The sequence below is a fragment of the Barbus barbus genome, assembly GCF_936440315.1.
Source record: "Barbus barbus genome assembly, chromosome: 19".
NCBI lineage: Eukaryota > Metazoa > Chordata > Actinopteri > Cypriniformes > Cyprinidae > Barbus > Barbus barbus.
This window is the reverse complement of record NC_136747.1, coordinates 12,651,359-12,665,212: the sequence shown is the minus strand read 5'-3', so window position 1 is coordinate 12,665,212 and position 13,854 is coordinate 12,651,359. Positions and strand designations below refer to the sequence as shown.

Here is a 13,854-nt window from a genome sequence, read left to right as displayed (position 1 = left end):
GTGTTGCGACATTACTGTCGGATCCAATATAGTCGGCACAGCATCGTCTTTTAGTTTCAATATTTCTGAAATTCCTGCATTGAATTGTGCCTTGTTTGTAAACGAATCGGCAGTAAAATGAAGTGAACAAAGGATCAGGTTCTTACTGATGCGGTCTGGATCTTCATTAAATATAAAGTTCACCCACTCTTTCTAAATGTTAGGATCAGAAGGAAGGCAACGCGAAGACTGTTTTTCCACAACTTGGCACTACACAGCATCTTGTTGTCTTTGGAGCCATCTTTATCGCTTGGTTTCTGCATAGACCTGCATTCCCTTTCTCGTTATTTACCTACTACATGCACAAATCTGTGTGCGGGGCTAAACAGGCAGGGGCGTAGAAGCTCAATTTCAAAAAAGTTCAATTTCAATATACCCAAAGCTCAAATCAGATCTGAAAATTCAGCAGATGCATATAATCGGAACTCCATGTAGCTCTGAAAATGAATAACTTACAGTCTGTCGTTTGTTAGAGAGTGGAAAGGTGGCTTTACTGTTAACTTTTTGATTGCATTTCACACTCTATATGTCACGCTGTTGCAGAAATGGCATTCAGAGCTGGAGGAGCAGGATCACATATTCAGGAGTCTGAGTTTAGAGGTCCAGCAGGCTAGAGAGGTCGGCAACCAGCTCAACCAACTGCACCCTGACCGGAGCCATGAACTGGACCGCTACCAGGAGAAAGCACAACAGCTCGCAGAGAGGTGGAGCGGAATGAGCAGGCAAATGGAGACACGGTGAGTTCTTTCAAAGTCAAACCAATATTTTTGGTAATAATCCAGATTATAACACAAATCATAATGTCATACAGGCAAGCAGATCTGGAGATGCTGGGTTCGGTGCTGCAGCAGTACAGAGAAGGCCACACCTCTCTCATCCGCTGGATAGAGGAGACTACCGAAAAACAGGAGAACACGCAACCCGAGCAGACGGACAGCAGAGCTTTGTCAGAGCAGCTCACACAGCAAACGGTGAGAGGCGACACTTATATTAATGAATACTTCCACGTGTTGTAAAACAGATCAGTGTTTGATTCAGTATCTGTTCTTCTGTAGGCCTTGGTGGCTGAGATAGAACAGAACCAGGTCAAACTGGATGAATGCCAGACATACTCTAAACAGTACTGCGCTGCTGTTAAGGTAAGCACTCTGTCAAAGTCACTAGTGTCGGCTACTGCTTACTGCAAGTCATTATGGAGAAAGGGAAACATAAACACTTGCTACACAAAATATATTTCTTCTTACCATACACTGTCTTCTATTTTATGCATTAGGACTATGAACTCCAGCTTATGACGTTCAGAGCTTTTGTTGAATCAACCCAAAAGTCTCCTGTGAAAAGGAGGAGGATGCACTCTTCATCAGATGTCATCACACAGGAGGTAAATGCAGAAAAACCAGGCTCGTATGACATTAATCATTTATAAAAATTATATTAGTTTTCATATTGACTTCAAATGCTTTAATCACAATTTTCTACTGTGTCTTAGTTTATGGATTTACGCACGCGATACACAGCTCTGGTTACACTGACAACGCAAAATGTCAAGTATATTAGTGATGCACTACGGCGACTAGAGGAGGAAGAGGTGTGTTATGCTTCTCTAAGACTACTAGGTTTTTTTTTTTTTTTACCTATTGCATACATGCACAAGTATTTGCATAATAGAGACAACATCAGATTTCATCATAAAATGTATGCTTAATGAAAATGTTTCCCATTTGTGGTACAGAAAGAGGTGGAAGAGGAGAGGCAGGCACGAGTGGGCCAGGTCTCAGAGCTGCTCGGTTGGGTCAAGGACCTACAGGAGCGTGCTGGCAGATCTGCCGAGCCATCACTTGCTGCACAGCAGGTAAATTTCTAGTGTTGTCTATTAGAATATTAACTATTTTTTTAAGTACTCTACAGATGGTAGTGTATCAGTCAACACGGAGTAGATTGTATATGTTAAGTAGCTTTGAAAATACTTTATCTGTCTCACTTCTAGGCTATTAGTGAGCAGTTAGCAGCTAAAAAAGAGGAAGTTGCTGAAGCTATCAGGAGCACCAAAGTCTTCCTGATGTCAAAACAGGCCAGCAAGTGAGTTTGCACTATACGACCTTCAACAGCGGTTCTCAGATTTTTCATATCAAGTTCATACCATATCAACTTTATTTTATCAAATATGATTTTTGAATAGTTTTAGTTTACAGTAACCCCAGGACACTTGAGGTTGTTCTGTATACCATAGTTTAAGAACAGCTGCACTATATCCACATCCACCCTTAGTACCAGTAAATGTTTAATATGTATGCACTTACTCAAACACAAACGCATACGTTGTTATTAATGAAGCGCATTTATCTTTAGGCTGTCTCCTGAAGAGCGCGCACAGGTGGTCTCTCAGCTGGATGAGCTGACGGCCACTTACACTCAACTGTGTGACAGTTCTGCCGCACAGTTGCAACAACTGGAGGAGCAGCTGGCCAAAGAGGAGAAGTGCAAGGTAAAGTTAGAGGGGCAAGAGAAAGTCAACAGTGACAGCAGTGTTCAACTTTGCCAAAGCGAGCTTCAACAGCAAAAAGCTTGTCTTGAAATGCTTCTGAATTATACTGCTTTAAATAGTGGTCTTCGTTATGGTCAAGTATTGTCAGTGTGCTAGAGATATGCTACAGCAGTGTGTATGTGTCAGCTAGAGCGAGTGAATCATTTTTGTGTGTTTTTTATGTTGCCTGTCACGTGTGGTTTAACATTCATCTCCACGTTCATACATCTCACAGACATTGTCTTATTTAACAGTTATAAAAAATTAATAGCATGGTGTGAAATCTAAATCATTCCTATTTTCTACAACATGCCTGATATCATGTCACCAACATCATCCTTATTGCCATTATTAATCGAGCACATCTGCTTAAAAGCAACTCATCAGCTCATTAGAGTAGAATAGTGTGACTTTCTGGCATCAGAAACAGCTTCTTTAGCCACTTAAGCGTCCATTGAAGCCACATGCACATTGTAGTTTAGCTCATTTCATTTAAATAAGGCACATATAAACATGTAAATGTAAAGGCATAATTGTCATTACATTCATATTGTTTTGTTGCCACATGCAGTCACAAACATTGTGTAGAACTGTGCACCCATACATAAATCAGCCATTGTGTAGTGATTAATGTGTGAACAATGGTATGTTTGTGTTTGAATGGCTAGAAGCTAAAGATATAAACAAGGTAGATTCATCAGAAAGCAATCGTCAAAATATTTTTCCTAGGGATTGGTATAGACTGAGCACAAAAAGCCAGCCGTGCAAACCTCCACCTCACTCTTTGAGCATGATGTGTCCAGATCACAGCTATGTTTGTTTGTGTGTTTGTGATATTGTCTGTTTTCAGTCCATGTCTTTAATACTGTAAATCTTTGTGAAATTTAATTAGCATTTTGCTTCAAAATCACTAACAGCTGCCGGGAGAAAATGTAAGACATCATCTCAGAATTGGGTGTAAGAAAAAATGTGTTAGTCGGAATGCAGGACTGTCCTTAGTTGAGTAGTAATAAAACAAAAAATGCATATATGCCACCCAAGATCTTCACACATTCATAGGTAAGTCTAAAAACAAATATTTAGAAAATGTAGATAGTCAGTCCCGGGCAGCATATCAGGCAGCTGGAGTGTGGCATGCAGATCGCTAACATCCGGCTTCTCACCCTATCGCGCCTCAAACCGCCGAACCCTCGGCCTGTCAGTGTGTGTGCGTCTAAGGACCACCTCACACGGTAAGTAGTGCTTGCTTTCTCTCTTACCGTCGCTTTCTTTCTGACCTGTTCTCAAGATCCGTATCTTTGACCTCTTAGTGTATTTTAAATGTTCAGCTTGTGCATTTTTGCATATCTTTTTGCACAGTGCAGTGCTGTGCTTGCATGTTCAAAATGTAATGTTTTTAAAGATGATACTTGGTATTTTTGTTAATTTTTGAATGAATAAATGCATGAATGTTAGTATCAAGATGATTGCTTCTAATGCTGATTTGAGTTACTTCAGTTATGGTGGTGGGCTTTTTTCTCTTTCCCTCCCAGTTAAACTGTGAATAAAAAAAATACACTGCAAAATCAAATAAGAAGCATTTTTTAAATTTATGATTTATTTTCTTTCCATAGGGCCAAGAAATTATCGCTGGAGTAATTGACCTTGGCACCATGGAAACCTTTCCAGTTTTCCAGGCAGCACAGCGTGGCCTCATAGACCAAGACACCTGTCATGTACTGTTGGAGGCACAGGTCGTCATGGGTGGTCTATTCCAGCCTGACTCCCCTGATAAACTGTCATTAGATAAGAGTCTTTCCGGTGGTTTGATTGATAAACATACCTACCAATCACTGGAAGAGTTAGAGAATACCCTTGGTCTTGTCAACACAGTAAAATTTGCAGAGGGTCAGGGACTACCTGTAGCCACTGCTATGAAAGAAGGTGTCATAAAGGAGCTGGTGGGGCTCCGTATACTTGAGCTGCAGCTAAGCACTGGTAGCCTGAAATTTGGTTCCAGTGGAGAAATGGTCAGCCTGGATAATGCAAGGGAGAAGGGTTTGTTACCCCCTGATCTTTGTCAAAAGCTCCAATCCTGTCTTCACCGGCGAGAACTTATTGATCCAAATACAGCAGAAAAACTAAGCCTGGTTGACTTTCAACAGCGATGTGTTCTCAATCAGGAGACGGGTCTGCGCTTCTTCCCAGTTAAACAGAAGCCAGGAGGAACTGTCTGCTTATGCTCTGGCAGAAAGGTAGGAATATTCCGAGCTGTTCAAGAGGGGCTTATCGACCGGCATGTCACAGTTCGACTTTTGGAGGCTCAGTTGTTTGCTGGGGGTATCACAGACCCCCGCTCGGGACACAGATTGACTGTTAATGAGGCTGTCCGGCATGGCCTGATGGATCAGGACTTGGCAGGCACCCTCATGACACGACAGCTACAAACAGGAGGAATAATAGATCCAGTCAGTGGAGAGCGTCTAGAGTTGGACGAGGCCATAAAACGAGACCTTCTCTCTCCTCGCATAGCCTTGCGTGTACTGGAATCTCTCCAGTCCTTCATGGCAATAATGTGGCCAGAATCAGGTGAGCTGCTTCCTTTAAGTGAGGCACTTCAGCAGGGTGTTGTCAATAGAGATCTTGCTGCAAAAGCCCTGAGAAAACGTCATTCTGTTGGTGCAGTATATCTGCCTGAGAGTGGACAGGTGGTCCCTCTCCATCAAACTGAGAAGATACTTAAGCCACAGGCAGTGGAGATCCTAAAACACATCCAGGTTCCAGATATCCTTCCCCATGTATCTCCGTCAAGTTCCTCATATATGAAGAGATTGAGTTCTGGATCTGTCTATTCTTCATCATCCCCTGCCTCACATGCAGATATCAATTATGACTTTTCCATCACAGAGGAAGGCAGGTCAGAAGAGCAGCTTCAAAACCACCTTCTCACTCAAGTGATGACACACAGCTACATTAATGCTCACTCAGGAGAACGCCTAGTCCTTCTAGAACCAGAATTGGTAGAACTAATATGTAGAAATGTCAAAACCGCAAACATTGCCAGTCCAGTCCAACTCAAAATTCCTGACAACGTTAGAGTTATACTGGACAGCAAAGCTATGAGTGGGATTGAAGAGGAAAAAAATGAAGAACTCAAAATTTCACATGAAGTTGCCTGCAGGGATTCTTATATGGAAGAGACTGTAGAAATGGCAGGGGAAGATCTTGCACCCTTGATGGTCACCAACAGAACCTTTAAAGAGCCTTTGCATAAAGTAGTTTTGCAAGAGAAAGTTCTATCATCAGAAGAGTATGAACAACCCAAGATAAAAGATAAAATTGCCTGCAAGATAACTGATATAGGAGACGCAGTAGAAAGAACAGAAGATCTAGCACCATTGACCGAAACAAACATCACAGAGCTTTCAAATGAAGAGATTCAACAAGAAAATGTTTTGTCATCAAGAGACTATGTAGAACCCAAGATTAAAAAATATGACACTGACAGCAGAAATACTGACATGGGTAGGACTATAGAAGGAGCGGGGGAAGATCTTGCATGCTTGACAGGCACTGACCGAACATTTGTAGACTCTTCACATGCAGAGTTTTGGCAAGAGAAAGTTCTATCATCAAGAGAATGTGAAGAACCCAAGATTAAAAAAGATGAAATTGAGAGCAATAACACTAATGTGGGTGAGAGTATCGAACTGGAAGAGAAAAATATTCCACAGTTGGCGAGTAAAGACAGACCCTTTATAGTGCCTTCAAATAAAGAGAACTTGCAGGAGAAAGTTCCGTCACCAGGAGAACATGAAAAATCCAAGTTTTTAAAAGGTAAAATTGCCTGGATTAACACTGATATAAGTGACACAGTAGAAAGAGCAGAAGATGATCTTGCACCCTTAACAGGCACAGAAGGAACTTTTATGGAGCCTTCACATGCAGTTTGGCAAGAGAAAGTTCTGTCATCAGGAGAATGTGATGAATCTACAATTTTAAAAGGTAAAATTGCCTGGACAAACACCGATATAGGTGAGACAGTAGAAAGAGCAGAGGAAGATCTTGCACCCTTGACAGGTGCAGCTAGAGCTTTTATAGTCCCTTTACATAACGAGAACTTACAAGAGAAAGTTCTGTCATCAGGACAATACAAAGAACCCAAGATTAAAAAAGATGAAACCTCCAGCAAGAAGACTAACATAGGTGAGACAAAAGAAAGACCAGAGGAAGATGTTGCAGCTTTAACAGGCTCAGAAATAACCTACATAGAGAGTACACGTGAAGTTGTTTGGCAAGAGAAAGTTCTGTCATCAGGAGAATATGAAGAACCCATTATTATAAAAGGTGAAATTGCCTACAAGGTCACTGGTATGGGTGAGATGATAGAAAGAGCAGAAGATCTTGCAACCTTGACAGATGCAGGCAGAGCTTTTATAGAGCCATTATATAAAGACAATTTACAAGATAAAGTTCTTTCATCAGGACAACCAAAGATTAAAAAAGATGAAACTGTCAGCAAGAAGACTAACATAGGTGAGACAATAGAAAGACCAGAGGAAGATGTTGCAGCTTTAACAGGCTCAGAAATAACCTACATAGAGAGTACACGTGAAGTTGTTTGGCAAGAGAAAGTTCTGTCATCAGGAGAATGTGATGAATCTACAATTTTAAAAAGTAAAATTGCCTGGAAGAATGCTGATGTGAGAGAGAAAATAGATGGAGCAGAAGAAGGTCTTGCACCCTTGACAGGCAAAGAAGGAACTTTTATGGAGCCTTCACATGAGGTTTGGGAAGAGAAAATTTTGTCAGGAGAATGTGATGAATCTGAGATTAAAAAAGATGAAATTGACAGGAAGAACACTGAAATTGGTGAGACTAAATTAAGAGCAGAGGAAAAGCTTCCACTCTTGACAGTCTCAGAAAGAACCTTTATGGAACCTTCACAAGAAGAGTACTGGCAAAAGAATGTTCTGTCATCGGGACAATATGAAGAACCCAAGATTAATAGAAGTAAAATTGCCAGCGAGAAGACTAATATGGGTGAGAATATAGAAAGGACAGAGGAGCATCTTGCACCCTCAACAGGGATAGGCCTAAATTTAGCAGTGCCTTTTCATACAAGCTCAACCCTTACAAAGACTATATCAGATAATGGGGCACCCTCTCAAAGTCAAATTATAGATTCAACACTAAATAAATCTAAAAATAAGCAAACACTTGACCTGGAACAGGCAGATAATAGTGCTGTATTTCTGAAGATAACAGAACAAAAAATGTTTGACATGGGTGAAAGCAGTGCACGTACTTCACATCAAGATACTGTAAATGTAAGACAATATGATCAGATAAATGTCAGTCCAGATGAAGCCAAGACAGCAAAGCAGGTAGATGAACTGAAGAAAATTGTTGAACACAAGGAAAATAAAAGTATATTTGAACAACATAGTAAAGATAAGAAATTATACCCTTCAGAAATTAAGACTTTGTCAGTGGAACTAAGTGATGATGATGTGAAGCTTGAGATTATGGCTTTGGAACTGCAACAAGGGGGTCTTGTAACTGTAGGTGGCCAAAAAGTTCTTCTGAATGAAGCTGTGGCACAGGGTTTGCTTCCAGGGTACACTGCTATTAAGCTTATGGAAAAATCTGGTCTCTTTGGTGGTTTTCTGGATATTAAAGCCTGTAAGTCACTTAAGGTTGAGGATGTGATGCAAGAAGGCCTGTTGGATGAGGACTTGATGGCCTGTGTTCTTCATTCAGAAAAGATTTTAGCTGGCGTGATTGATGTGGAGCATGGTCGGCACTGCTCAATAAAGGATGCTGCTGAGGCAGGCCTGTTGGACTCCGATACGGCTGCTCATCTCCTTGAAGCCCAGGTTGTGTCAGGGGGAATAGTTGATCTGCGAAGAGACAAGAAGGTATCAGTTACCCTTGCAGCCAACCTTGGGTTGATTGAAGAGGGTAGGAAGAAGCAGCTTCTTGCACTGGAAAAGTCATGCCGGGGAAAATGTTCAGATCCAAATGCAGTGCAAACCAAGTTGGCGCTACAGTTACAAATGAATGGAGTGGTTGACCCAAAAACCAAAAAGGTTGTCCCACTGGAACAAGCCCTTCAAACTGGCTTGATTGGACAGGATGAGGCTCAGATGATTTTATGCCAGCAGGTTGCAGAAGGTGGCATTGTGCATTCTGGCTCTGGTGTTCGCCTTGCTGTTGTGGATGCTCTACAACTGGGTCTCATAGATCACACAGTTGCTCCAAAGTTGATGGAACTTGAGAAGGCATTCAAAGGCCAAGAACCAAGTAGTTTGGACCAAAACACTTCACTTCTCCAGGCCTCTACAGGTTCTATTTATGATGATGCATCAAAAAGCAGGATTACTCTGAGTGAGGCTGTTTCTAAAGGCCTCCTAGATGAAGAAACAGCAAATAAAGCTATGGACTCATCTAATGTGAAAAGTGGATTGTTGGATCCTCATAAAGCTTGCATTGTGTCCTACTCTGAGCTGATAAACCAGGGTAAAATTGACATTGAGACACGACAGAGATTCCTTGAAGTGAGACCTTTCAGGGGTGTTCAGCATAAACAAACTGATGAAATGATGACCTTACCACAGGCAATTAAGGCAGGCCAAATAGATCCCATACCAGCAGTGAGAGTATTGCAGAGTCAAGCAGATACAGGGGGTATCATTAACATTTACAGTGGAGAGCGTTTGCCTCTTCCAGAGGCTATTAATAAAGGCTTAGTTAATAAAGACATGGCTAAATGTATTGCTACAAATCAACTCTCGAAAGGGGGGTTGCTCAATCCAGCCAGTGGACAGAAGGTCTCCAGCATTACTGAGGCAATTGAATATGGGCTTATTTCTACTGAAATGGCTGAAGAACTTCAACACAGCATGGGCCTTGTATCAGCCTCCTCAATGAAAGGAACATCTAGTTCTTTTGTTCCTGAGATGATTTCTGAGCGTGCCAGTCCTAATAAAATGTCACTTGAGAAAAGTCTATTGAGTATACCATCACCACCATCATCATATCTTACAGAGGCTGAAATAAAAGATGCAGATGTTCGGAAAAAAGAGGAGCTTGAATCTTTTGAAGGCCGTCCTGATTTAGAAAGTAAGGAACAATTGGTTGATGCCTTGATACAGGACAGCAATGATACATCATTGGAGGTTCTGACAGAATTTACCTTGAAAGCAGAAAAAAGACTTCAGCGGGCCATTAAAGAGAGAAAGCCCACAGAAAGCGAACATATAAAATCACAGCCAATCCAAAGCCCTGAGCAACCTGAAGAGAAGTCTGATTTCAAATGGCAAAAGGTGGAATTTAAGAACTCAACAGCTTTACTTGACCAAACCACAGAGATGGAAACCCAGAGACAGACACTCAATGTATCTGCAGTTACTACTGCCATTTTATCAGTAAGCAGTTATAACAGCAAAGAACAAGTCCTATCTACCGAGCAAACAAAAAGAGAGACAGAGATCCAAAGGCAGACAGTAAGTGAACCTGCAATCTCCGAAGTCAGTTTCTCAGATGCCGATGATGGCTTGCAAAACAAGGAACATACCCCATCTACAGAGCAAATAGAGAGTCATAGTTTCAAGTTAGAAGCAGATCAGTCAGTGTCCAAACCAGAGAAAATAAAGGAAAGCCAAGAGACTGGATTGGATCCTTGTGCTTCTTATGCCACAAGTCCAGTTAAGGTATCAGGAAAGAAGAAAAGCAGAGGAAAGAATGGCAAGCAAGCTAAAATGGAAAGTGATGTAAAGCTACAAGTTTCAGAAACCTCAGCCAGGATTTCACCTATAGAAAAAGCAAAGGTTGATGGACAAGATGGCTTTACCACAAATCAAAAGTGTATTATGAAAGATGACAAAGAAAAGGTGGTTGAAATACAGCAATCAGAGAAAACCCATGGAAGTGGTAGCACTGCACCTGTGACAGGAATTGATGAGACTGTGCAAGGCAAAGATTTGGAGAGAGGGGTGGATAGAACTGCTAATGAAACTAAGACCCCCAAATGTGAGTCTGATCATGAAACCAATGAAAAAGAAAAAGAGAAGTCTCAGCACAGTGTCACGACTTACATGGCAAAAACAGACCAGAGTCTGGAAGCTGTTGTGGTCTCTAAGGACCTTGGCACTGATGTATCAGAAAAGAAGAGAAAGAAGAAAAGCAAAAGTAAAAAAGTTAAGCAAGTGTGTATTGTTGAAACAGAAGGTGAAGAGAAAAGAGATGATGAGACTGAGATAAAGCAAAAGACCGTGATCCATGAAGTCCAACCTCAAAGCAATCAATCAGATGAGAAAGAAAGTATGAAGCAACTTGAGAGAGCCAATCAGGCAATGGCACAGAAGGAAATACTTTTGATGAAAGCTAAGGAAAGCATTCTTAGGAAGGTGTTTGAGCGAGGAGTAAGTGAAAAACAAGCTGCTGAAGAATTAGAAACGATGCGTCAAGTAGCTAGTAATGGAGAATACCGCATTACCACCCAAGAGGGAACTATTGTAGAGAAGACAAGCACTAAGCCTCCTCTAAGAAAGAAGAAAGACAACAAACTACACCAGACGGGGCAAGAAATGAATGAAAGAGTTGAAAGGTCAGTGCCAAACATTGCAGAGAATCTTTTACCTGGATCTGATATTGATCCATGCTCCTCAGCTAAAGCACAGCTTCAAAAACCAGAAGAGGATCAGCCTGACAAGCATACAAACAGGGGATTAAATGGAGATGATATGAATCAGAATATTCCATCTATGAAAACATCTGATGACATTGTGGACATAAACCAGAAAGAACTGGTTCTAATCCAGAATTTAGAAGGGGAAACCAAAGAAAGAACAGCAGAAGAACAAAGCATTGAGCCATTATATACAGATGAAAAGTTGATAAACCCTATGATTGAAGTGACCTTGCCATCAAGCGCTGCAGTGACTGACAGCCATGAAATTGCTAAATCAATACCCCTCAAATGTGTCTTAGACATCCCAGAAACTAAGGACTCAAAAGCACTTCTATCAAGGGAAGTGTGTACTCTTTTACAAAATACCAAAACAGCAGTGAAAGTGGTAAGCAGTGAAGTTCATCAACAAAGAATCGAGGAGCCCCCTTTTAGTGATTATGAAGCCACAGATGAACCTTCTATCCAAAAATGTAAAGTTTCTGGCATACCCCTTATGGAGGTGATCCCAGAGTCTGAAACCAAACAGAAAAAAGAGGTAGAAGAATATGCAGTGGCTTTAGCGGAAAGGCAGCCTGGAGGAATTCAAATGAATATTGAACAAATAAGCAAAGACAAAACAAGAGCTAGCAAGGTAAACAGTAGTTATGAATATTTTTCTTGTGGTTTTTGTATATTGTTTATTGCAAATCAATTATTTTTAATCATCCCCTTTTCTTTTCAGTCCTCACTGGCTCGCCAAAAGTGCTTAGAACATGACCAACAGATTGTGGCCTTACTTTCCATGGTGAGACACATCGAGGTCCGCCTAAAGCAGCAGCAGCAACAGTCCATTGGTCGAAGTCTCTCCACACTTGATGACATAATCAAACAGATAGAGGTAAAAGATTTATATTACAGAAAATCTATATGTAGCTTATTTAACAGGCTGTTTAAGCTTACACATGCTGTTTTTTTATTTTTATTTAATTCTCTTTTCAGATGCTTTTTTTGGAAATTAGTGACCTGGAACCAGAAGTGCACAAGGAGACTGAAGCAGCCACACAACTGCTGGAGTCTAACCCGCAGGATGTTCCACCTCAGCTGCTTATAGCCCTGGAAAAAGATGGGCGAAGCTTAACTCGGGCTTACAGTGCAGCCAGGGACTTTGCCCAGAATACTTTGCAAGGGTTACTAGAACAACGTGATGCACAAAATGTAATAAAATTCCTATGATATTTAGTTTAGAGAGTTTGTTTTTCATGACAGAAAAGTTTCTTTTAAATCTCTTTGTGTGACTTTTATGTTTTTATAGGAAGCTGTAAGCAGTCAGCTGAAATCTTTACAAGAGCAAGTTGACAAACTTCTTAGCTGGCTTAAGGAGACTGAGCTGCAAATGCAGGAAGAAACAGGGGTAGATGGACAAACGGTGGCCGAGATAACTCATAAGCAACAGTTGTGCAAGGTAAGACATCAACTGTGATGATATCTTATCTAGCATTTACAGTGCACATATTTACATTTGTAGTTCCAGTGATAACATCTTAACGTCGTTCTTTTGTTTTTTTTCTTACAGATGTTGCAGAACTCTCTCGCTGCCCGATCAAATGAAGTCAGCAATGTGGCGTTCAATATTCAAATGTTTATCTCTGAGCATGCTCAGGACCTGTTACCTGATCAGAGCAGGCATCTCCTTGGACAACTGGAGCAGCTACAGAGGGTCTTTCACCAGGCTGTTGGTCTCAATCATGCCAGGGCAGAGGCACTATCAGCACAGCAGGCGAGAGAGAATGAACGAATGAGGAAAGAACAGAAAGAAAAAGAAGAGAACATGGAAAAAGAGAAACAAACTACAAGGGATAGAGAGGTTTGCAAACAGATGAATAAATGCTTGTGCTGCCAAATTAAAAACAAGAATTGTCCATTTTGCTTTCAACAGACTCACAATTATTCAACTGATATAAAGGAAAACTTCTAATGCATTAAGAACAGAAGGACACTACTGATGCATGCATGAATACTTATTAGCATGCTGCATTTAAAAAATGAAAATAATGTTCACATGCATGTAATTATCAGTATGATCTACTTGTTCAGTTAATTTGACAGTGCTATAATAATGCTGATCTGTTGTTTCAGCAATGCCTCTGCAGGACTCAACAATAACGAGAATGATTCAGAAATCACCTTTTGTCTGCTGGCCAAGTCAAGCCTTAGTTTAGATTTTAGTTGCCTTACACTAAAGTCTAATGCCTAAAACATTTTTTATATATATAAATCTTTATATAATGTTTATTTATAAATTAAAATATATTTATTTAGAAATTACACTTTTTTTTTTTTTTTTTTTTTTTTTTTTTTTTTTTTTTTTTTTTTTTTTGGAACTCCCTGACAATTTTACAGCTATAATGTATTGAAAATGGTCAGCTATGTTGTACATAGTGTGCATGTTTAATGTTATATTTTTGAGTGTATATAATTTTCCACTCATAGAGAATATAATTCTCAACTGATGCTTTCAACATTATCATAAGTAAGTGTTGACAAAAATTCATGCATGTTGTCCAGCTAGATAATATTACCTTAAATCAATAGAATTCCTTATTGTTGAGCTCTGTTCTACAGCCACCTGCATTTCAAG

The 13,854-nt window shown here is 40.4% G+C and overlaps 1 protein-coding gene across 11 annotated transcripts in view; it reads left to right on the top strand.

Annotated features, from left to right (window-relative positions):
* The window catches only part of LOC306885434 (microtubule-actin cross-linking factor 1-like), a gene marked incomplete at its 5' end in the record, with an annotated part of 158,310 nt that overhangs the window by 82,582 nt on the left and 61,874 nt on the right, over positions 1-13,854 (top strand). For 10 of the 11 annotated variants that reach the window (XM_079441944.1, XM_079441935.1, XM_079441939.1 and 7 more), the window contains 13 exons: positions 583-776; positions 851-1,010; positions 1,095-1,178; positions 1,313-1,420; positions 1,529-1,627; positions 1,772-1,891; positions 2,027-2,118; positions 2,389-2,524; positions 4,177-11,868; positions 11,959-12,114; positions 12,216-12,431; positions 12,529-12,678; positions 12,790-13,080. In XM_079441944.1, the coding sequence (XP_079298070.1) occupies positions 583-776; positions 851-1,010; positions 1,095-1,178; positions 1,313-1,420; positions 1,529-1,627; positions 1,772-1,891; positions 2,027-2,118; positions 2,389-2,524; positions 4,177-11,868; positions 11,959-12,114; positions 12,216-12,431; positions 12,529-12,678; positions 12,790-13,080 (9,498 nt within the window). The remainder of the gene's footprint in view (positions 1-582; positions 777-850; positions 1,011-1,094; positions 1,179-1,312; positions 1,421-1,528; positions 1,628-1,771; positions 1,892-2,026; positions 2,119-2,388; positions 2,525-4,176; positions 11,869-11,958; positions 12,115-12,215; positions 12,432-12,528; positions 12,679-12,789; positions 13,081-13,854) is intronic. The other variant, XM_079441936.1, reaches the window with a different exon arrangement.